This window comes from Coregonus lavaretus (genome assembly GCF_964263955.1).
Source record: "Coregonus lavaretus genome assembly, chromosome: 11".
In the NCBI taxonomy this organism is placed as follows: domain Eukaryota; kingdom Metazoa; phylum Chordata; class Actinopteri; order Salmoniformes; family Salmonidae; genus Coregonus; species Coregonus lavaretus.
In genome coordinates this window covers 35,408,521-35,432,548 of record NC_139998.1, presented here as the reverse complement: position 1 = coordinate 35,432,548, position 24,028 = coordinate 35,408,521, and the positions used below count along the sequence as shown (strand labels likewise).

The 24,028-nt window shown below is 43.1% G+C and overlaps 1 protein-coding gene and 1 pseudogene across 2 annotated transcripts; one reads left to right on the top strand and one right to left on the bottom strand.

Annotated features, from left to right (window-relative positions):
• Positions 1-209: 209 nt before the first annotated feature.
• LOC311137236 (alanine--tRNA ligase, cytoplasmic-like) lies at positions 210-21,867 on the bottom strand. Its single transcript, XM_084171618.1, has 21 exons — positions 21,803-21,867; positions 13,519-13,672; positions 13,004-13,192; positions 12,647-12,792; positions 12,178-12,369; positions 11,424-11,568; positions 11,184-11,329; positions 10,975-11,083; positions 10,719-10,869; positions 10,487-10,611; positions 9,837-9,981; positions 9,531-9,709; positions 3,367-3,480; positions 3,038-3,244; positions 2,527-2,711; positions 2,249-2,357; positions 1,928-2,041; positions 1,706-1,825; positions 1,457-1,543; positions 1,209-1,322; positions 210-1,066 (listed from the first exon to the last, which is right to left on the bottom strand). The coding sequence occupies exons 2-21, from the start codon at positions 13,660-13,662 to the stop codon at positions 887-889; spliced, it is 2,901 nt and encodes a 966-aa protein (XP_084027744.1). The 5' UTR covers positions 13,663-13,672; positions 21,803-21,867; the 3' UTR covers positions 210-886.
• A 995-nt stretch (positions 21,868-22,862) lies between these two features.
• LOC311137529 (exosome complex component MTR3-like) lies at positions 22,863-23,997 on the top strand (annotated as a pseudogene). The gene is made up of 2 exons: positions 22,863-22,944; positions 23,132-23,997. The product of its transcript is annotated as an exosome complex component MTR3-like (transcript).
• Positions 23,998-24,028: the final 31 nt, after the last annotated feature.

Genomic DNA, 24,028 nt, shown 5'->3' with positions numbered 1-24,028 from the left:
TTACCATCAGACTGACTGACCAGTCAAACAGGTTCTTACCATCGCCCATAAACTACAGGAGAAGAGAGATCTAAGTACTAGTATTAGTGGAAAGAATGCAACAGAAATCAAGCGTTACCAGTATTTTTGTTCCACAACATGGAATGCATCAGACATGGACCAGTCACAATGCATTCCTAGGAAGTGGCAATAAAATGCATTTCACAGAATTGACAATGTCATGTCATCCATTTATTTAATTCATTGACTCAATTAATTATTGGACATTACATATGAAAGAGATGTCGGACAATAAGACACTAAGGTACAGTAGTAGGTGTGAATTGACATTACAACTCCCAGGAAAGCCAGTCTGCAGAGACCACATCTCCCCACAGTCAGGGAGGGGGAAGTGAGACAAACACAATGACATGGAGAGGCCAATGGAATAGAGAGAAACAGGCAATGAACAGAAGCAGTTTACCATTGAGTATTTCCATCATTAGTTTAAAAGGGATGGTTTAAGAGGGTGGTTGTTGGGCTTTGACTACTAGAGGACAGATCAGGTAGGAGGCTGTCGGGTTAGCATCATCTCGCATACACCAATAATCATTCAGTTACCCAATCAAAGAGATTAGCCTCTTAGAAGGAGCCATTAGAATTGTGCATCGGATCAAACCATGATATCCTCCTTAAATTGCAGGTGCATCTCCCTTTCAGAGAGAGAGACAGAGGGCTCCTTCATCTGCCTCTCTAACCATTAGATAGGTGAATGTTCCTATACAATTTACTGTCTGGAATGTCCAGTTAAAAGTCACAGAGAACAGCTGGAACATTCCAGTGGGTGGTGGGGCTGGTAAGGGTTTTCCCTACAATCCTTCACCACACCCCAGTCTCCTCCTCCACATTAGTTTTCACCCAGTTTAAGGCGGGCAAACTGGTTGGCCATCTGTAGTGCCTCTTCTATGCAGTGTGTGTTCCTGCCAGTGGCCTGGGCAGACATATCCTTGCCACCACCCTTGCCATCCATCAGAGGGCAAAGCTCCTGCACCCACTCACTGGCCTTCAGACCCCGTTTGGCAACATCCTGGTAGAGGAGAAAATCAACAGATAAGATACTGTCCCAAGAAAATATGCAGGTTATTGCATTAAACACAAATAAGGAGCTCATCTGTGAATTATAGTGTGCATGGATGCAAACACACATGTAGGTTGAGCGCATGGCTTACCTGGGGCACCTGGCATAAACAGATGATCTTTCCAGCTTCGTTGTCTACAGTGAAAAGCATAGCAGCAGTCTGGGGGGACTGGGTCTTCAGCATCTTCAGAGACTCATTCAGAGCCTGGGACAGAGAAATGCAGACAAAGATCAGGTAAGAATTACACTTCTGATTAGAATTGAGGGATCTCAATCTGTGCTGTGTTGTGGTATGGTATTTTTTGGGATGCAGTGGAAAGGAAAGGATGCTATTGTTACCTTGGCAGAGGCTCCACTTTCCATCTCCATGACTACCAGTGGCTGGTTAGGACTGCTGTCAATCATCTCCTTGGTCTTTTCAAGAACCTGGGGGAGGGGAGGGGGGTGGAGAGCACTCAACCATGAGAAACACCACTCTTTTAGAATGGCCCTGCATACCATTTTCTGACATGTACTAATCCCTTCACCCAGTCATAAAACCTCTATCAACCCCCCTTAGCCTAGGCCTGGCCCCCCGCTCTCTCTCACCCTCTTCTGGACATCAGCCTTGTTGGAACGGTCCAGGTCATCCATGGTCTTCTTCAGGCCCTTCAGAGCCTCCCTCATCTCATCTTTCTGCCACTGGGAGATCACTGCCAAGCCCAGAGACTGCAACAACACAGAACAGAGACTGAATAAGTAAACAAACAGACAAACAAACAAACAGGTAAACAGACACAGGCAGGCAGATAGTGCTGTGACAGCTCTCACCTCTGTCATGTCAGCGATTTCCTTCTGCACGTCTTTATTGGGGGCGGTCTGAGCCTTCACCTTCTCCCCCAGAGCAGACAGAGACTGTCTCAGAGCATCTGCTTTCCTCTGGGCCTGGACAGAGCAGGGTGGGGTGGGGTGGGGGTTCAAGTCAATGTTAGAGAACAAAATAGACAGTTACTGTTGAGTAAATAGCTGCTACGAAAAGAGCTATACCTATACGGATCATAAACCAGTTATTTTACTAAAAAGCTGTAGTATAATGAAGAACACAAATTTCAAAACATCCAGCAACAGTTGGGAACATTTCTGTCCTCTCACCTTCTGTGCCTCTGCTCCTGTCACTGCAACGATACGGCGGATTCCCTTGGCGATGGCCTCCTCTGACACGATGACAAAAGGTGCAGCATGGCCAGAGTTCCGCAAGTGCCTGAAGTTATACATGGAATGTAAGGAAAAAACTGAACAACATTCTCATGGTAAATTCTCAAACAAAATATCTGTACTTCTGAATCATGAGATGTAATTATGCAAATAAATGCATTTGCTCCATTTCCAAGGGACTGGTCCTCTGAACTAAAGGTGCGCTTTGTACTCACGTTCCTCCACAGAACTCGATGGAGGTGAGAGAGCCGGCAGCGCTGCTGGGGTCAGCCAGGAGGTCAGCCACGGGGATGCCGATGGACACCACGCGCACCGGGTCAGGGTAGGTCTCATCAAACACAGCCCGCAGTCCCTGGATGGCTTTAGCTGCTGCCAGGGGGGCATCCATGGCATAGACAGGCTGTAGAGAGACAGAAAGAACGGATGTCGTGACTTGATAATACGCGCTTGAAAACATTGCATTCTGTGAGGAGGAGGAGAGAATAATGACAGGTGCCTTGGGCTGACATATTGTATAACAGTAAAAGGGAGATGAGGCGGAATGTTAAGGTGCAATGCTGTTGTTTGCCCAAGAAGAAGCAAAACAGCCCAGGAATGCTTAGATAAAACAACACAAAAGGCCTGAGATCAATAACACCAGAAACCAAAGATCTCAGTGTAAATACAACACTTGATCAAACAGAAACTTACCCCTACTCATACTTTCAGTGCCCTGTGACCTCTCACCTTTGAGTCACAGATCATGGCGCAGGCAATCTCCTCTGTGCGTCGCACCTCTCCTGTGCTCAGAGCACCCTTGGCGGTGAAGTCAAAGCGCAGGCGGTCAGGAGCCACCAGGGAGCCACGCTGGTCAGCCTCTCCCAGGACCCCCCGCAGGGCAAAGTTCAGGATGTGGGTGGCAGTGTGGTTACTCATGATGGGCCTACGACGAGCCTGAGAGAGGGGGTGGAGGTTGGACAATAGACAGAGACGTAATTCATTTTTTTCAATATCAAGTCAGTTGAGGAAATATCTCAAAACTGAGTCATAAAATTAACTTTTGAGTGATGCATTACCTCGTCCACGTGCAGGATGACGCAATCGCCCACCTTCAGAGTGCCATAAACCGTTCCTACGTGCATCACATATCCACCCCGAACCTGAGTGTTCTTCACTGTGAACTCCATCCTCTGAGGAAGGGAGTAACATGTGGTATGATATGGCTTTTACAACTTAAAGTGATGTGTCCTCACATTATTTTATTTTTTTAAGGGGGTAGATCAACTTTAATATTGCAGATAGATTGTAACTTCCATCAATGTAATTGTCTGCATCACTTCCAATCCCCCATATGTTTTTTTTCTTCTCGCAAATATAAATATAAATATATGGGGTTGGAATGTAAAAAAGGGAAATATATTTTAGAAAAGTGTATGTGTGTAAATATATACAGAGAGGGAAAAAAGTATTTGATCCCCTGCTGATTTTGTACGTTTGCCCACTGACAAAGAAATTATCAGTCTCTAATTTTAATGGTAGATTTATTTGAACAGTGAGAGACAGAATAACAACAAAAAAATCCAGAAAAACAAATGTCAAAAATGTTAAATTGATTTGCATTTTAATGAGGGAAATAAGTATTTGACCCCCTCTCAATCAAAAAGATTTCTGGCTCCCAGGTGTCTTTTATACAGGTAACGAGCTGAGATTAGGAGCACACTCTTAAAGGGAGTGCTCCTAATCTCAGCTTGTTACCTCTATAAAAGACACCTGTCCACAGAAGCAATCAATCAGATTCCAAACTCTCCACCATGGCCAAGACCAAAGAGCTCTCCAAGGATGTCAGGGACAAGATTGTAGACCTACACAAGGCTGAAATGGGCTACAAGACCATCGGCAAGCAGCTTGGTGAGAAGGTGACAACAGTTGGTGCGATTATTCTGGGGCTCCATGCAAGATCTCACCTCGTGGAGTTGCAATGATCATGAGAACGGTGAGGAATCAGCCCAGAACTACACAGGAGGATATTGTCAATGATCTCAAGGCAGCTGGGACCATAGTCACCAAGAAAACAATTGGTAACACACTACGCCGTGAAGGACTGAAATCCTGCAGCGCCCGCAAGGTCCCCCTGCTCAAGAAAGCACATATACAGGCCCGTCTGAAGTTTGCCAATGAACATCTGAATGATTCAGTGGAGAACTGGGTGAAAGTGTTGTGATCAGATGAGACCAAAATCGAGCTCTTTGGCATCAACTCACCTCGCCGTGTTTGGAGGAGGAGGAATGCTGCCTATGACCCCAAGAACACCATCCCCACCGTCAAACATGGAGGTGGAAACATTATGCTTTGGGGGTGTTTTTCTGCTAAGGGGATAGGACAACTTCACCGCATCAAAGGGACGATGGACGGGGCCATGTACCGTCAAATCTTGGGTGAGAACCTCCTTCCCTCAGCCAGGGCATTGAAAATGGGTCGTGGATGGGTATTCCAGCACGACAATGACCAAAAACACACGGCCAAAGCAACAAAGGAGTGGCTCAAGAAGAAGCATATTAAGGTCCTGGAGTGGCCTAGCCAGTCTCCAGACCTTAATCCCATAGAAAATCTGTGGAGGGAGCTGAAGGTTCGAGTTGCCAAACGTCAGCCTCGAAACCTTAATGATTTGGAGAAGATCTGCAAAGAGGAGTGGAACAAAATCCCTCCTGATATGTGTGCAAACCTGGTGGCCAACTACAAGAAACGTCTGACCTCTGTGATTGCCAACAAGGGTTTTGCCACCAAGTACTAAGTCATGTTTTGCAGAGGGGTCAAAAACGTATTTCCCTAATTAAAATGCAAATCAATTCAATTCAATTTTTTGACATGCGTTTTTCTGGATTTTTTTGTCGTTATTCTGTCTCTCACTGTTAAAATAAACCTACCATTAAAATGATAGACTGATCATGTCTTTGTCAGTGGGCAAACGTACAAAATCAGCAGGGGATCAAATACTTTTTTCCCTCAGTGTATATATATATATATATATACACATATATACAGTGGGGAAAAAAAGTATTTAGTCAGCCACCAATTGTGCAAGTTCTCCCACTTAAAAAGATGAGAGAGGCCTGTAATTTTCATCACAGGTACACGTCAACTATGACAGACAAAATGAGAAGAAAAACAATCCAGAAAATCACATTGTAGGATTTTTTATGAATTTATTTGCAAATTATGGTGGAAAATAAGTATTTGGTCAATAACAAAAGTTTCTCAATACTTTGTTATATACCCTTTGTTGGCAATGACACAGGTCAAACGTTTTCTGTAAGTCTTCACAAGGTTTTCACACACTGTTGCTGGTATTTTGGCCCATTCCTCCATGCTGATCTCCTCTAGAGCAGTGATGTTTTGGGGCTGTCGCTGGGCAACACGGACTTTCAACTCCCTCCAAAGATTTTCTATGGGGTTGAGATCTGGAGACTGGCTAGGCCACTCCAGGACCTTGAAATGCTTCTTACGAAGCCACTCCTTCGTTGCCCGGGCGGTGTGTTTGGGATCATTGTCATGCTGAAAGACCCAGCCACGTTTCATCTTCAATGCCCTTGCTGATGGAAGGAGGTTTTCACTCAAAATCTCACGATACATGGCCCCATTCATTCTTTCCTTTACACGGATCAGTCGTCCTGGTCCCTTTGCAGAAAAACAGCCCCAAAGCATGATGTTTCCACCCCCATGCTTCACAGTAGGTATGGTGTTCTTTGGATGCAACTCAGCATTCTTTGTCCTCCAAACACGACGAGTTGAGTTTTTACCAAAAAGTTCTATTTTGGTTTCATCTGACCATATGACATTCTGCCAATCCTCTTCTGGATCATCCAAATGCACTCTAGCAAACTTCAGACGGGCCTGGATATGTACTGGCTTAAGCAGGGGGACACGTCTGGCACTGCAGGATTTGAGTCCCTGGCGGCGTAGTGTGTTATTGATGGTAGGCTTTGTTACTTTGGTCCCAACTCTCTGCAGGTCATTCACTAGGTCCCCCCGTGTGGTTCTGGGATTTTTGCTCACCGTTCTTGTGATCATTTTGACCCCACGGGGTGAGATCTTGCGTGGAGCCCCAGATCGAGGGAGATTATCAGTGGTCTTGTATGTCTTCCATTTCCTAATAATTGCTCCCACAGTTGATTTCTTCAAACCAAGCTGCTTACCTATTGCAGATTCAGTCTTCCCAGCCTGGTGCAGGTCTACAATTTTGTTTCTGGTGTCCTTTGACAGCTCTTTGGTCTTGGCCATAGTGGAGTTTGGAGTGTGACTGTTTGAGGTTGTGGACAGGTGTCTTTTATCCTGATAACAAGTTCAAACAGGTGCCATTAATACAGGTAACGAGTGGAGGACAGAGGAGCCTCTTAAAGAAGAAGTTACAGGTCTGTGAGAGCCAGAAATCTTGCTTGTTTGTAGGTGACCAAATACTTATTTTCCACCATAATTTGCAAATAAATTCATTAAAAATCCTACAATGTGATTATCTGGATTTTCTTTCCTCAATTTGTCTGTCATAGTTGACGTGTACCTATGATGAAAATTACAGGCCTCTCTCATCTTTTTAAGTGGGAGAACTTGCACAATTGGTGGCTGACTAAATACTTTTTTCCCCCACTGTATAACCCGAATTGCCATTGTATTACATTACATTTTTGACAAGCAATTCTTATTTTAGCAAACAATTATTGTGGTTCATCCTATATTCTCCCTAACATCCTTACCTCCTTGCAACAGATGTGGGATAAACACACACGCACACTCTAACACACTAAACCCCTTTCTTCCACAATCAACCATAAAATCAGATGCTCAACGGTTGTTACATCCCAGAGCCCAACTCAAGAAAGGACCTGATTTACGAATGCATATACAGTTACAGCTGTTTGAGAAAGCATGCAAGACTGAGCAAAAATTTACAACAATGTGAGATTTGATTACTCTATTTAATCTATGTCAAGTCCTAGGTGATGGAGATCAGATCCACCCTCTTCACCTGAGACACAAACACTCTGGTCCCCCGTTGTAACCATTTTTCCCAAGCATCTCTGTGCAGTCAGACCTTTGATTATTTTGTGCCACCTGGGCCACAATGATAAGCCCCCTCTCTGATTGTCCGAGTGTGACCTCCTCCCCATGGGTTACTGCAGCCAGTGTTGCCAGCACTGAAACTACCTGGGTACCCCACCGGAATCCCCACCGGCTAGGTACAAGGTCGTCAAGGTTCTCATTAGCAGCTTTGAGAATTTCCTTGTATATTATGCTCTCCCATCAGAGGGCTCTGGCTTTGTAGGACCAACCCTGCCAGGCAGGCTCAGAATCTTGAGGGGTAGCGGTGCTGCTTAAGTAGGTCTCTGACCGCATTTATTTTCTGTTTTGGCTGCATATAGGCAACTCACAGCAGGTCCATAAAACAGATGGGGACTTCTCTTTGGTGTATGGGTCGCTCAGGTGGGTGTCTAGGATATAGGGTTGGGGATCATTCCATCATGATAGGACAATAAAAACATATATTAGATGTATACTATATTTTAAAATGTATATCCCTCATCTGCACAAAATTGAAAGCTCTCTCTCACAACCCCTGCTCACAGACACACGTTGGTCCTGGGATATGCAAACATTTTCTTTCTCACTCACTTAAAACGCCACACTTATTCAAACACAAAAACGTACACCACACCTTCCATCACAATTCATCCACACATACCCACATACTGTGCCTTCTATGTCTTCTGTTTGCTATGTTTTTATCTCCTCTATGTTGATTGAGTACTTGTGTTCTAATTTAGTTGTATTTGAAGATTTAGCTTGTTTTAGCTTGTTATCTTTTCTTGTAATACCGTCTTATCCCTTTATTTACATTTACATCATTTAGCAGACGCTCTTATCCAGAGCGACTTACAAATTGGTGCATTCACCTTATAGCCAGTGGGATAACCACTTTACAATATGTTTTTTTTTTTTTTTTTGGGGGGGTGGGTGGGGTAAGGGGGGGTAGAAGGATTACTTTATCCTATCCCAGGTATTCCTTAAAGAGGATACCTTTATAAAATACTATACCTACTATAAAATGTGCTTTATTATTACAATCCCTACCATGGCTAGTATTGGGTGTTCTATTATTCGACGACTCTATTAGAACTTTCAGAATAGCCATGGAGTAGTCTTTGTGTCGTGTAATATTTGGTTGTCAATATATAGTTTATCGACAACAAGAGCAACATGCTTCCCTTTTAATCTATTTTCCTTGAAGATTGGGTACAGAACTTTGCGCCTTTCTGCAATCTCCCTCGGGAACTGATCATTCATGCCTATTTTCGTGCCAGCAAGTCTTTTACCTAGGCTTTTAACCATTACTTTTATCCTTAAAAAAAGCACATTTGGCAACGATTGGACGCTCATATCTCTGTCCTCTTTGTCCAAAACGGTGTACACGTTCGAGTTGGATTTTGTCGACAGCCTCGAGTGGAATTTGAAGCGCTGTAAGAAAGAAGTCCTTCACAATTTTTTCTGTAATCTTTCACAATTTCTCCTGGATACCCGTAAGTACTAGATTTTCTCTCATCGATCTAGTTTGTATGTCTAGTAAGGCTTCTCTCAGAAAGTTGTTCTCCTTTTTAAGTTCCTTAACGTCCGTTTCCATCCTAGTGACTGTCCCTTTTAGTTTTTTTGTATCGCTCTCCATTATCACAGCTTTTCAGTCACTCATTTCAAGACTCGCCTTCAACTCTTTTACATCATTACTGACCAACTCTAGTATGCCCAGTTTGTCATTTATCGACTTCAACAGGTCGCTTTCCACACTTATCAGTCCCAGTTGTGAAAAGCATAAATCATCTGTATCAGTCGAGGAGTCGCGTTTCCTCTTGGAGATTGATTCTCCTCGTTTATCTTCGTCATGTTTGGGTGTTGCATGTTGTTGTAATATTTGTCGATACATTTCTCTAGCCTTATAATTTGTTTTGTGTTATTATCCAGATTGAATGTTATTACCCTCGAATATATGAAATGTTAATATTTAGTCTAACTTACTGATATTGAATATTATGTTTTTATCTTGAGGTGATTTGTACCGCTGTGTATTCAATACGCCATCTTGTATACCTGCCCTCTACCGGAAGTTCCCTACCTTTGCACACTCTTGTCCTTACATTGTTTGAACTGTTTGATATGCTTGTTACAATAATGGCCAACATAGCTTGATTGTCCTTACGTCATCTCCAGAGTCGTCCTCCCTCAGCATGTAGCCCTCGTCGAAGCTCTGTCCTCCCTGCTCAGCATAGAATGAGGTCTGGTCCAGCAGAACCCCACACTCCTGCCCCGTCGTTACCTCATCCACGAAGGCGCGCTCCCTTCTCAGAGCCAGCACCGTCCCCACAGCCTGCTCAAACTCTGGGACAACCACAGAAACATATCAAGAGATTAAACACAGACACAAGCAAGAAACTGATTTGAATAAATATCAAGCAAACCATCTTTGAGTTGGTTAATGAAATTGAGTTGATTTTGTTTGTCTTACCATATTTGCCACTGTTGTCAGCACTGTAGCTATACTTGGGTGCGTCGTCAGTAGCAGCGATGCCCTTATTGCGTAGGTCCTCGATGGCATAGATGTCCAGCATGATGTGGTCCTCATCCCCAGAGCCCTTCCCCTGGGACTTAATCTGAGCGGGCAGGACATGGAGGAGATGGCCTTAGACCAAATCCCCAATCTCTGTTCTATTTCTATTGCAAAAAACCTGCAACTAACTTTACTCTAATGCTGGATCAGTCATTCATTATGCTGAAGCATCATACTCATTCTTTAGATAGAAAGCCAACTTGCATGTTTAGCACCGATATCATATGGCTTTATTGAAGTGATTTTGACCTTCACTCCAATGTGGAAAGGAGCTTTTTCAGTATGAATTACCATTGCAATGTAATGGATCTGTAATGTACTGTAAATACTGCTTTATCCAATCAGCAGAGCAAGGCATATCTCACTTAATAGTGCAATACTGACTGAGAAATGCTGACAGAGAGGAAAGCATTCCTGGCTTTGTACATCCACAAAGCAGTCCTCAGACAGGCATTTTCCCCCTCTACAGGCAAATGAAAAAATTCACATAAACTCCCATGCCAATCCAAGGCTATCTTTTCTACTGGTCACCATTTCTCCACTCTCACCTGGGCAGCCCTCTTCTCCTCCTCAAAAGCTGGAACGTCCACCATCATCCCCCTCTCCTCAGCGATGAGGGCAGTGAGATCCAGGGGGAAACCGTATGTGTCATACAGCAACCAGGCAGTGTCACCTACACAGGGAGAGAACGAGAGGAGAAAAGGGTTCAGAAACATTCTGTTTTGACAACAACGTAAATGTTTCTAATTGATCCCATATTCTAATGTGGCCCTTCAGTACCAGGGATGGTCTTGCTGTCTCCCAGACTCTGGATCTTTCTGTCCAGGATCTTTCGCCCCCTGCTGAGCGTCTTGAGGAACTGCTCCTCCTCCTCATTGATGATATCCTTCACCATGTCAGGGTCCTTCTTCAGCTCAGGGAAGGCATCACCCTGGAGAGAGGGGACAGCAGGGGAAGACAGGAGGATGACTAAGAGGGAGAGAGAGATATTGATAGTTAATAACATGAAGAGTAGGAGTGGGATGAGATTTCTTACCAGGGACTCTACCACCACGTCAACTAGGGTAGCAAAGAAGCCTCTCTGAGCACCCAGCTTCTCGTGAGAGTACCTCACAGCACGACGCAGGATCCTCCTCAACACATAACTGCACACAGACAGAGGGAGAGGGTTGACATGTGCACATTAAGAGACTGATGTTCAGACAAACACAGATCAAAGACAGCCAGACAGTTAAAAGGGCTCACCCTCTCCCTGTGTTGTCTGGCCTGCCCCCGTCAGAGAGGGCGATGGTGATGGTGCGGGCGTGGTCAGCCAGGACACGGTAGGCCATGTCAATGCCATCTACGTCCTCAGCACCAACCTTTCCTGTGTAGTCCCTGGCTCCTGTGCCCTGTTTGGAACAACCACAGTGGTACAGTCAGCTAGGCCATTCAGAGCAAAGAGAACACACAATTCAATAAATAATGACTGGCAGTGGTGCTTGCCTTCTGGATGGCCTGGAAGTAGGGGATGAACAGGTCTGTGTCATAGTTGGACATCTTGTTCTGCAGCACAGAGACCAGACGCTCCAGACCCATGCCTGTATCAATACTCTTCTTAGGCAGGGGCTTCAGCTCTGTCTCAGACTCCCTGGTGAGGGGGAGGGGGAAACAGGTTCAGTGACATCATAATGCTTGTATGTGACTATGTGCGCATCTGCATATGTATTATACATAACTTGAACTGTTTGAACTTGAACAAGGGACTCCATGTGGGCATACGTTTAGAACACATAACACAGCTTATTACACGCCACTTGTTTTACATGTTTTGTGGGCCTCCTGTAGCTCAGTTGGTAGAGCATGGCACTTGCAACGCCAGGGTTATGGGTTCGTTTCCCACGTGGGGCCAGTATGGAAAATGTATGCACTCACTAACTGTAAGTCGCTCTGGATAAGAGCGTCTGCTAAATGACTAAAATGTCAAATGTATCCAGGCTCTGTCGTAGCCGGCCGCAACCGGGAGACCCATGGGTCGGCGCACAATTGGCCCAGCGTCGTCCACGGTAGGGGAGGGAATGGCCGGCAGGGATGTAGCTCAGTTGGTAGAGCATGGCGTTTGCAACGCCAGGGTTGTGGGTTGGATTCCCACGGGGGGCCAGTATATAAAATAAAAAAATCATGTATGCACTCACTAACTGTAAGTCGCTCTGGATAAGAGCGTCTGCTAAATGACTAAAATGTAAATGTAATGTTTTACCTGTTGAACTGGATGAACACCAGGTTCCAGATCTCCAGCACGTTGGGGTCGTCCATATTGACCAGGTGGGCAGCATCTCTCCCCCCGATGCGATCAAAGTGGATCTCACTGCAAGGCCCACAAGGACCTGTGTCCCCCATCTCCCAGAAGTTGTCCTTCATGCTGCCGGGCAGAATACGAGCCTCGTCCATCCTGTCACCCAGAGAGGACACACAGGTAAAACAGGTGAGACAGAGAGGGCACAGTGGGAGCAGGTAGGGAGGGAATGTAGGCACAGAGAGAGAAAACTACTGTTTTTGTAACCAGCAGAGTGCCATCTAGAGGTTTGAAAAGGGTACCGTACCCTGAGAGACTTATCACCCAACACAGTGTTACTAACCACATTAACAAGAGTAGAAAGGGGGCAGCCTATTTGTAAAATTCAGGTAGATCTGGATACCTAATAGCCCTACACCTGAAACTCACTCACCCGAGGTCCAGCCAGATCTGTTTACACTCCAGATCCGGCTCCAGCCCAGCTTCTTCGTGACCCCCGAAGTAGGTGGCATACAGGCGCTCGATGGGAATCCCAAACTCCTTAGTCAGCAACTCCAGGGCCATGGTACAGGCAAGATGCTGCAGGGAGAGGAGTCAGCAGGAAAGGAAATTAGAGACAATTAAAGCAATAAATCTTCCTAACACGCAAACACATCGACATTTACATAGTGATAATCGTTGACACACATCAACACCTTTCATCTTGAGAGACTTGTTAAATGTTGCTGCATCACAACAGATCAGATGACAACACTGTCTAACAGGCGGTTGGTTGGTCTGCCTGGTTTACCTTAAAGTAGTCTCCGAAGGACCAGGAGCCCAGCATCTCAAAGAAGGTGTGGTGGTACACGTCCTTGCCCACATCATCCAGGTCATTGTGCTTGCCCCCAGCGCGGATGCACTTCTGTGTGTTAGCTGCACGCTTGAGTCTGGCCATGGGGTGGGACGGGTCAATGGTGTTCAGGAAAATAGGTTTGAACTGGGAGGGGTTGGTGGGGGGAGAGAGAGGGTAGATAAGAAAGATGGAGAGATAACCATTGGGATGAGTACAAGTTGGACTTTCATCAAATAGCCTAATAACAATACAACTGAAAAAAAGCTTCAAATATGGACAAACTGATATCAGGAGAGTGGAACATCTGTTTTAGGACAAGACATGCCCAGAGGGTATATTTCCACTATGCCAAGACAGTCACTGAGGTGAGAGGTCTTGATTAGCCAATGGGGCCACACTTACTATGGACCTGCAGATGGGAAGGAGGGGGTAGAGATTGTTGGATGGGCAGTGATAGTATTGTAGCGTACCTGGTTCATGCCAGCGTTGGCGAAGAGCAGTGTGGGGTCGTCCAAAGGTATGGTGGCCGACGAGTGGACATACTGGTGTTCATGAAGACGAAAGAAGTCAATGAACTTCTCACGGATCTGAGCAGCAGTCAGTGAAGTGTCCATTCTGAAAGGGCTGCCGACACAGGAATGATCACACATAGGAAAAACATTTAGTAACAAACACATTAATTGCCAGTGAGGGAGAGGGTATGGGTAGGCAGTAGAGCTGGGACAATAAACAGAAAATTATCGACACCGACCATACCGATTCACTTATCGCAGGCATTTTGCTGATATCGTTGATTACTATGTAGCCTATACTAGAGAAATGTGACATTTTAAATCAAATAAGTTTGCTAATATGGGTGATTGTTAATGGGGCAATTGATGGCTACAACCATCAAACTAGTAGAAGTAGTAGTTTAAAGGATCATTAATGTTATAGACTTATCATCGTATTTATAATTCAGGCAATTTATTGTGATATGGATTTTTCTCCACATCGCCCAGCTCAAGTAGGCAGGTGTGAATACTGAACCTAATAAGCTCAAGTTCCAATTAAATTGTTATTCATCCTTGCTTCCATTGCAAATGCTGAAGCAATATTTTGCCATCAAGTAGGAAATGGAAAAATGGGCTCTACACAACATTAAATCTGCTTTTGGCAAACTTAATAAATTTCACCAAAATTCATGCAAAAACAAAGTTACAGCACATCCCTTGTCTGGTCTAATAAAACACCAATTGGATCTTCCTTCCACTAGGATATCCTTGTATAAAAAGCATGTTTATGGTCGGGTTGGCCTTATTCTCGATCTTGAGAAAATACCATCAGGGTCTGTCTAGGCCTTTAGAGTAGACCCATTATCTTCACCACTGAATGTTCACGCTTTACAGCTGGCCAGGCAGCTATAAATTCATTGAACTCACTTTGATATTCTAAACTTTAATGCAAAACCATAATTAGAAGGTAAAGGTGACAGAGGTCCTATTCCCTGTGGTGGGATCCAGGAAATCCCACAGCTGGTGCAGACAGCCCCCAGGGGAAGACACGCGGATGGTAAACAGCCCATGTTCCGGTCCTGACTACCGAATCTCCGAGTTAAATAACAACCGCACGCAAGCTCCTTTTCACAGCAAGTTCATCCTGCAATTGTAACGTTAACTTCTGACCGTAGTGATTTTTCTAATCCATCCATAGTACATCCTCGTGCTAAAATGAGCCTGTTACATTGAGCCCTTCTCCGTCTCCCCTTGCAAATTCGTTGGCTGGCAATGTATTACAAAAATAAACCAATTAGCTAGCTTGATAGCTAACTTGTCTAACATTACTGTCGCTAGCTTTACGTTAACGTTACATTGTTGCTAGCTAAGCTTGCCACCCCTCGATAGCTAACGGTAGCTAGCTGGCCTGTTAACTAGCCAACTAAAGAGCTTGCTGAAACTAGTTAGCTATTGAGGGGTGGCAATCGATTGGTCGACATTTTTTAACTTCTTTGTCCATATATAGACAGACACATCCTATGTGTTAGTATACAATTAACTATGCACTGAGCTTGTCTGATGCTTTAAGCACACTGTTTGATTAAATAATTAAGACACACAAATGACTCAAGAAAGAGCCCGATGGTCACACTGTGTTAAATAATATGACAGCGAGTGCCTGTGTGACTGGCGCACGTTGTCTCGCTCTCCTCCCTACAGCAGCGAAAAGGCACCACAGCACAGCAAGTTGCAACATCATTTCAGCCATTTAGTTTCTAACTTGTTTCTGACTGAAAAGTTGTTACCGAAATCCCTAATTTGTTTCAGAAAAACCTGACCTATTCCCTTAACCCTTGCTCTCTTTATGTGAAACATGTAAGCATTGCATGCATGTGACCAATAGGGCCTGAAATATAGCCTATCATATTCACATCAATAAACTGGTAATAACAAACTCCGAACACAGTAACACGACAGCAGAATGCATGCGGAGGAAGTGAAAAAGAAACTCGAAACGGGCGAATGTTAACTGGTTGCTCAGGAGGGAAAGGGGAAGTCAGATCTGTGGAAGACATTTGACTTAGTTGTGGAAACTACTGGAGATCAAGAAAAAGGAAGGTATAGGAGCAAGCGTTGCGTGAGTATTATGTGTGCCAAACAGTTGCTGTTAGATTACAATATTATAATTTTTTCGGACCATTTGGAACAGTGTAAACAACACTAAATAAATAAGTGTACTAGAGAGTCAGTTCTAACAGAAAAAAAAGTATATTTAAAGCCTTTATTACAGCAGACTAGAAACAGTTGCATTTGTGAATTGTGGTTTATTTATTGTTTAGGCTAATTATTCAAAGCTCCCTTTGTTATTTAATTTTAAAACTAAAATGATTAATTGCATTTCAAAGCATGAATGTCTCGTATGCTGTGTGATGGCATGAACGAATGAATGATTGATTGATTCAGTAGCCTATATATTTAAATATAGGCAAAGTAAGTTACGATATTAAGACTAAACAGGACGCGCTCTTAGGCCTACAGCTCGATGGTGGTTATACAAGGCTACTATACAAAGCCTACTAATGATAACGATATTACTTATTATTACAATGATGATCCTAATAATAATAGTAATAATAACAATAAGAAGGAGATCAAGAAAAAAACAGGGTATAGGAGCGAGAGCTGCGTGCATATTATGTGTGACAAACAGGTGCTATTAGATTTAAATATGATTTTTCTGCCTGTTTGGAACAGTGTAAACACTAAATAAATGATAAGTAATACCAGTCTGTTCTAACAACAACAACAAAAATTTGCCATTGCATGAGGCTAGGTGCTCACGGAATCAGTAGGCTATTAAAGAAACACTCAAACAGGCAACAGAAGCAAGATTTGTGTTATTTCTTTCGATATATATGGATGATTTATAAAGCCAGGTACATTTAACAGTTAGGCTATTGATTATAGACCTAATTAAGTTGGGGTTTCCTCTCTCCTCAATTTTCTTAAACAATTAGTCTAAGGCAAGGGCTGTTTCCTCGTCTCTGTTGCTGCTGCCTCCGCCGCATTGTTCTCAATCCCAATATGCTGGTTAACATTGCTATTATGCACATAGCAACATAGGGAAAGGTGCCAATTCTACAGCATACTGAAGATTATGTTTCAGAACCGCGGTCAGCGACGGTATCCAATGCGGGAGAAAGTGCATTTATTATAAATTCTACATTTACATTTACGTCATTTAGCAGACGCTCTTATCCAGAGCGACATACAAATAATATTAGATTCATTAGTGTTGCACCATTATTTTTTACATCATAACCATATACAATTTCAGTATGTCTTAAGAGTGCCATCACCGTGGCCTCCGCAATGGATAAGTCCACTGAGACAGGCGCGAGTCAGACAGGTGCGATTGCTCAATTAAAATAAATCTCGGTCCACCAACAGCCTATCGACCAAACAATCGACTAAATGGGGTCAGCCCTATAGATTACGTTAACTTTGAACTTAGCTAACGTTAGCTAGTTAATACCATGGTAAATCTGATAAGATACAACGTTATCTGTGAATATTATGATGCCATTCTCAAGGCATTCAATGAAATCAGCTTGAGTAGCTAGCAGCTAGCTAACCTGGCTGAACCATAAACTGTAAAAAGAAGGCTGGAACAGAGGTTCTAAACCCAGAGGCGCAACATCGCAAGACTTCCGGGAACGCTTGCGAAACAGACAAAAGAGACCAAGCAGACCAGGCCGGGGTTTGGGGTTTGAGAAGTCAATGAGAGAAGTGAAAAATTCTTCCTTAGTTATTAATTTTCTCTAAATCTAAAGGCACAACCTAGATTGAGCCAATGTCTTAAGTAGTTGAACATGTTATTACTCCAACCACGTGAAAGTGACAAACGTTTTCATATTCGTCAAAAATAACTTTATATCGAAGGAGTGCCTTTGATTTGAGGGCCTTCACATGCGCAGTTTGGTGCTAGTTGACCGTTAGACCCGATGACGTGTTCTACGCATAGATGCGGTAAAGAGGTCAATCGAACTCGACCAAAACAATGGAATTGCCATGGAAACACATGGGGGAAAGATCCCGAGTCTCCTCATTGCCCCCCAGCAAAATGGGCCTACATTTAGGTTATTGTTTATATGTGTATTTCACACTATGTTTAGGTAAAAATCAGAATATAATGATTGTATGGATGTCAACCCCAACACATGTTCATGTCATCGTTACCAATCAATTGAATTACAGTTCAAATCAAATTTGATTACAGCCACCGATTTCCTTTTTTATTCTTTTTGTACTTTGTTTCCCTTTTTCTCCCCAATTTCGTGATATCAATTGGTAGTTACAGTCCCATCGCTGCAACTCCCATACAGACTCAGAGAGGCGAAGGTCGAGAGCCATGCGTCCTCCGAACCTCTGCTGCTTCTTGACACACTGCTCACATAGGAAGCCAGCCACACCAATATGTCGGAGGAAACACCGTACAACTAGCGACTGAAGTCAGCTGGCAGGCGCCCGGCCCGCCACAAGGAGTCGCTAGAGCGCGATGGGACAAGGACATCCCGGCCGGCCAAACCCTGCCCTAACCCGGACGCGCTGGGCCAATTGTGCGCCCGCCTCATGGGTCTCCCAGTTGCGTCCGGCTGCGACACAGCCTGGGATCGAACCCGATGCAGGGCCTTAGACCGCTGCGCCACTCGGGAGGCACAACCACCGAATTTCTGTATGCTAGCTATGCTAACCAGCTTATATGAACGGGAGTTAGCATTTAGCAGTCACTTTTTCTTAACCTGAAAAGGGACACCTTCTACAGCCTTATTCTAAAATTGATTAAATAAAATGTTTTCCTCAATCTACACACAATACCCCATAATGACAAAGCAAAAACAAGTTTTTAGAAATGTTTGCAATGTTTTAAAAATAAAAAACAGAAATAGCTTATTTACGTAAGTATTCAGACCCTTTGCTATGAGACTCGAAATTCAGCTCAGGTTCCATTGATCATCCTTGAGATGTTTCTACAACTTGATCGGAGTCCACCTGTGGTAAATTCAATTGATTGGACATGATTTGGAAAGGCACACACCTGTCTATGTAAGGTCCCACAGTTGACAGTGCATGTCAGAGCAAAAACCAAGCCATTAGGTCAAAGGGATTGTACGTAGAGCTCTACGAGACAGGATTGTGTCGAGGCACAGATCTGGGGAAGGGTACCAAAACATTTCTGCAGCATTGAAGGTCCCCAAGAACACAGTGGCCTCCATCATTCTTAAATGGAAGAAGTTTGGAACCACCAAGACTCTTACTAGAGCTGGCTGCCGGGCCAAACTGAGCAATCGAGGGAGAAGGGCCTTGGTCGGGGAGATGACCAAGAACCCGATGGTCACTCTGACAGAGCTCTAGAGTTCCTCTATGGAGACGGGATAACCTTCCAGAAGGACATCCATCTCTGCAGCACTCCACCAATCAGGCCTTTATGGTAGAGTGACCAGACGGAAGCCACTCCTCAGTAAAAGGCACATGACAGCCCGCTTGGAGTTTGCCAAAAGGCACCTAAAAACACTCAGAACATGAGAAACAAGATTCTCTGGTCTGATGAAACCAAGATTGAACTCATGCTGTGGGGATGTTTTTCAACGGCAGGGACTGGGAGACTAGTCAGGATCGAGGCAAAGATGAATGGAGCAAACTACAGAGAGATCCTTGATGAAAACCTGCTCCAGAGCGCTCAGGTCCTCAGACTGGGGCGAAGGTTCACCTTCCAACAGGACAATGACCCTAAGCACACAGCCAAGACAAAGCAGGAGTGGCTTTGGGACAAGTCTCTGAATGTCGTTGAGTGGCCTAGCCAGAGCCCGGACTCCAACCTGACAGAGCTTGAGAGGACCTGCAGAGAAGAATGGTAGAAACTCCCCAAATACAGTTGTGCCAAGCTTGTAGCGTCATATCCAAGAAGACTCAATGTTGTAATTGCTGCCAAAGGTGCTTCAACAAAGTACTGAGTAAAGTGTCTGAATACTTTGTAAATGTAATATTTTCGCTTTTTTAATATTTATAAATTAGCAAACATTTCTAAAAACCTGTTATTGCTTTGTCATTATGTTGTATTGTGTGTAGATTGATGAGATGAAAAACAATTTAATCAATTTTAGAATAAGGCAGTAACGTAACACAATGTGGAAAAAGTCAAGGGGTCTGAATACTTTCCGAAGGCACTGTAAGCTATAGATACAACATCCTGTTGAAACAAGGCACGTATAGCTCTATTGTTGTTGAATGGACCAAAAAGAAAAATAAATATTTCCTACTGATGAGTCAACAGGGGTAATTGAAAGTAGGTTCTGAGGGTCAGGTCTTAATAATAATAAGAATAATAAGAATAAGAATAAGAATAAGAATAATAAGAATAATAAAGCAACACCTGAGGGAATGGCATCTAAAACAATTGCAAAGTCTTTAGGTGTTACAGGGATCTTGTAAAGTGATAAGAATTCCTCATAATTTAGTAAGAGACCCGCATTTACAAGTTGGCTCACCAATAGGATATTACTTTGGAACCAATATTCTAAAAACAAAGATGTATTTTTATACAATATGTCCTGATTATTGCAGATATAATATCTGTGTGGAGAGAAATTATGCTTATAAATTAAGGACCATGACAAGAAAACCTGCCGATGAAAAGCAGTTTCACTGGAACTTTGTCAATATTATAATTGCAAACCAACATGAAGTTAAGGCCACCAAAAGTATAGAAGACATGATGAGGAATACAGCTCCACATAGAAGTGGCTCTTCTTAGGAATTGTTTTATCCAATTGATCTTAAAAAGTATTATTTAAGGTAGGAAAGTCCAGAAAATTCAGCCCACCATCCTTATAAGTTTTCATTACAACAGTTTTCCTAATGTAATGGGTACGGTTTCTCCACAGAAAGTTGAAAAGCATCTGGTCTATCTCTTTTCTTATTTTACCATCAAGATATAAAGATAGAGCAGCATATGTTAGTCTAGAGATACCCTGAGCCTTGGTTATTAGGATGCTTCCTTTTAAAGATAAGTCCCTCTGCAGCCATTGATTTAGCTTCTTCTGGGTTTTTTTTATGAGGGTTAAAATTTAGGAAGCCTCTAGACTTCTGATCCTTAATAATGGTTATGCCTAAATATGTAAGTTCTTCTTTCACTGGAATACCATAATATGAGGGTGTCACACAATCTTTGACAGCCATGAGTTCACATGTATTAATGTTAAGACGTACAATCCTTTTCCAAAGCATCTGGTTTATCACATTGATCGATATGAGAATCTGACTAGCGTCTTTCAGAAAAAGTGTAGTATCGTCAGCCAGCTGGCTTATAATAATTTATTTACCAGCTATGGAAATACCTTGTACTGGACTATTATTTTTAAAAATCGTAATTAGTTGGGTGATTAATAAAAACAGATACGGTTAGATAGGACAACCTTGCCTAATTCCTCTCTTTAACTAAAATCTAGGTGAGGTGCCATGTTTCAGTTTGATAGAGCTGTCACCATTCGTATAGAAAGTCTTAATAGCCCTACAGAAAAAGTCCCCAAACCCAAATTCCCCAAGGGAGTGGAAGAGGAACTGATGCTCTACTGTGTCAAATGCTTCATAAAAAAATAAAAAGAATAATATGAAGATATCCTCGGTTGTTAGGTCTGAGTAGTCAAGTATGTCTAATCCTAGTCTGATATTGTTAGAAATATGTATGTTCCTTATAAAGCCAGACTGTGTTTCATCAATGATTGCATCCAGGACTTCTTTAATTCTCTTTGCAAGTAGTAAGGCTAATATCTTAAAGTCATTATTAAGAAAGACAAATTGAACGCCAGTTATCGATGAGCAGCACTTATTTTTTAGGTTTAGGGATCAGTGTTATTAAACCCTGACTCATGTAGGAGGGAGAACATTGTTTTTAATACTCTCTAAAAAAGACCTCAAGTAGGAAGGGAGCTACTTGTTCAGAAAATAACTAGTAAAATTCTGACGCAATTCCATCAATACCTGGGGATTTATTGTTCTTTAGACGTTTGATAAACTCCATAATCTCTTCCTCCTCCTCTCTGTATGTATACCCGTTTAGCGTACCAGAATGTAAAGTCGCGAGATCAGGATGGTTCGTACAAGGCTACATTCGACCGAATTAAGTAGCTATCTTAGATATAGCTACATACTGTTTTCGTCATTTTGAAAATATGACAGCACCGGTAACTTCAATCAATGAAACATTTGCAATACTCACAGAAGATCCTCTTTCTGATCACCGCTTGCACTGACTTCCCACGCTGGAGCAGTCACTGGAAAACGCAGTGTACCCGCCCATACACACATACTATTGGTTTGACAGCAGTCAAAGATTTGTTTAACTAACTCAAGATAGATCACACCCTGTCGTTTCAAATGGGAACAGATGAGCCATAGTGGGCAGAACAAGCAATGAGGTAGGCAGAGCCAAGCAGGAACTAGCGAGAACCTATTGGCGCGTTCTAGCATTTATTTGCATATTTCCGTTGGGGAACGCCTACGCCTGTGATGTGCGCGTGTGCTATAACTCAATTCACCTTTGCACGCCTTCTAAACAACGCCATTTTAAAAAACTTTGGCAAAGGGTAAAGTCTACTAAACTTAGTCCACTCTGTTCGTAACAGATTGTAGTTTTGGGAACATAAAACTGTATTGAGATCAAATGTTTAATCAATTAGTAAATTAGCAGAATGTCGGCCAAAATCCACCTCGTTCCATCTTCCCACTGCCGGCCACTGGGCTTCCTCTCACTACCATATATATTTGGTAGTGAGTGGAACCGCCAACCGGATGCTTGACATTTATACATCCGGTGAAATATCTGTCTCATTGTTCTATCTGTGGCACAGTCACTTCAATGAGACTCAGTTTCTATTGGTTGTAGTTCACTGTCAATCACGTGACCTCACTCGCTCGAACTGGCTGATGCAATGAAAAATAAATAGTCAGTGCAGTGCATTATGTCAAATACATTATAGTTTGATTATGTGGATATATAATTAATACAATTGATATTTTCCGATCCATTAGTGGAACAAATGCATTGTCTGTCACACTATGTATGGCAATAATTATAACATCCCTAGCCTATAAAAGTAAAAGCTTCTGTATTTCCTCAAAGCTTTTTTTCACCATCTGCATTTGATAAAGTATTGTTGTGTAATTTCATGTTACCAGCACATTGAATAATTCATTGTTTTGTTTAATCTCTGCATTCCAGTTCAGCAGGTGATATGGGAGCAGATGTGTGATATTGGAGGAACCTTAAACTGAATGCGATGTTGCCGCGGGATATATTTGGTGTTGTACACACTGTCCCATGTGATCTCTTCGAGCAACAGCAACAGACCAGAGAAGAAAGTAAATAATATTTGAACAAACATAGCACGCGGCCCAGGTAGATACACATTTTGGAAGAACTATTCCCCGACTGATACGAAAAGGGTACGTGGTCCGGAAGTGTCTCAAAGTCCATCTCTCTTTCTGTGTAAAACCGTGGTAAAGAAGTCCTCTGCTCCAAACGACGCCAGGGTGGATGTCTGATCAGTTTTTGGCCGATGTGGGTTGAATAGTAAAGCCAAAGGTTCATCTTATATTGAAGCCGGGAATACGAAGCTCATCTGCTGTGTGTATGGACCGAGAGAGACTGTACGCAAGGATGAGGCCAATATGAAATCCGGAAGACTGATTACTGACATGAGATTTTCCCCATTCTCCTGTCGAGAGTAGGGGCTCGTGGATTCAAGGTAGTGATGAAAAGGATATGTCACTGATGCTGTTGGAGAGCCTAAGGCCAGGCGTGTACTTGCACAAGTATCCTCGCTCTCAGATTGAAGTCAATGTGATGGTCCTGGAAAACGACGGTTCCATCCTGGCACATGCAGTCACCTGTGCGTCCATGGGGCTGGCAGACGCAGGTATAGAGATGTATGATCTTGTTATTGGTTGCTCAATCCGTCAGGAAGGTGCCACATACCTCATCGACCCTACCTATCTGGAGGAAGATGGGTGCAACTTGGTGTCAGGATCCGGGGAGAATTTGGGTAGCCTGTCAGTTGCATTTCTGCCCAGTCTGAACCAGATATCTGGACTGCAGTCGGATGGTGAGATGGGTGAGGACACCCTGACTGGGGGTGTGCGCACATGCATTGAGGGGTGTTTCAAACTGTACCCTGTCATTCAGCAAGCCCTGTGCAAGGCTGTGCAAAGAAAGGCACCACCATCAGAGAGCTGAGAGACAGATGTTTGTTGCGTGATTTACTCAGGCTTCATCCAATTTAGTTTATGATAAAAATAAAATAAAAAGCCAGTCTTAAAATGTCAATTATTACTGTTTGTTTTGACACCTTTCAAATTTCATACGTCTATTAATATTTTATTTGATCATTTATTAATAAAGTCAGCACGAACATGTTTCACATGAGTATAAATGAAGAGCAGATAC

Coding starts and splice junctions, on each gene's coding strand:
- LOC311137236 (XM_084171618.1), bottom strand. CDS start 13,662: ATGGACACTTCACTGACTGCTGCTCAGATCCGTGAGAAGTTCATTGAC. Junction 1,544..1,705: donor AGGCTGATGTCCAGAAGAGG/GTGAGAGAGAGC, acceptor CCCCTCCCCCAG/GTTCTTGAAAAGACCAAGGA. Junction 1,323..1,456: donor AAAGTGGAGCCTCTGCCAAG/GTAACAATAGCA, acceptor TCTCTGTCCCAG/GCTCTGAATGAGTCTCTGAA.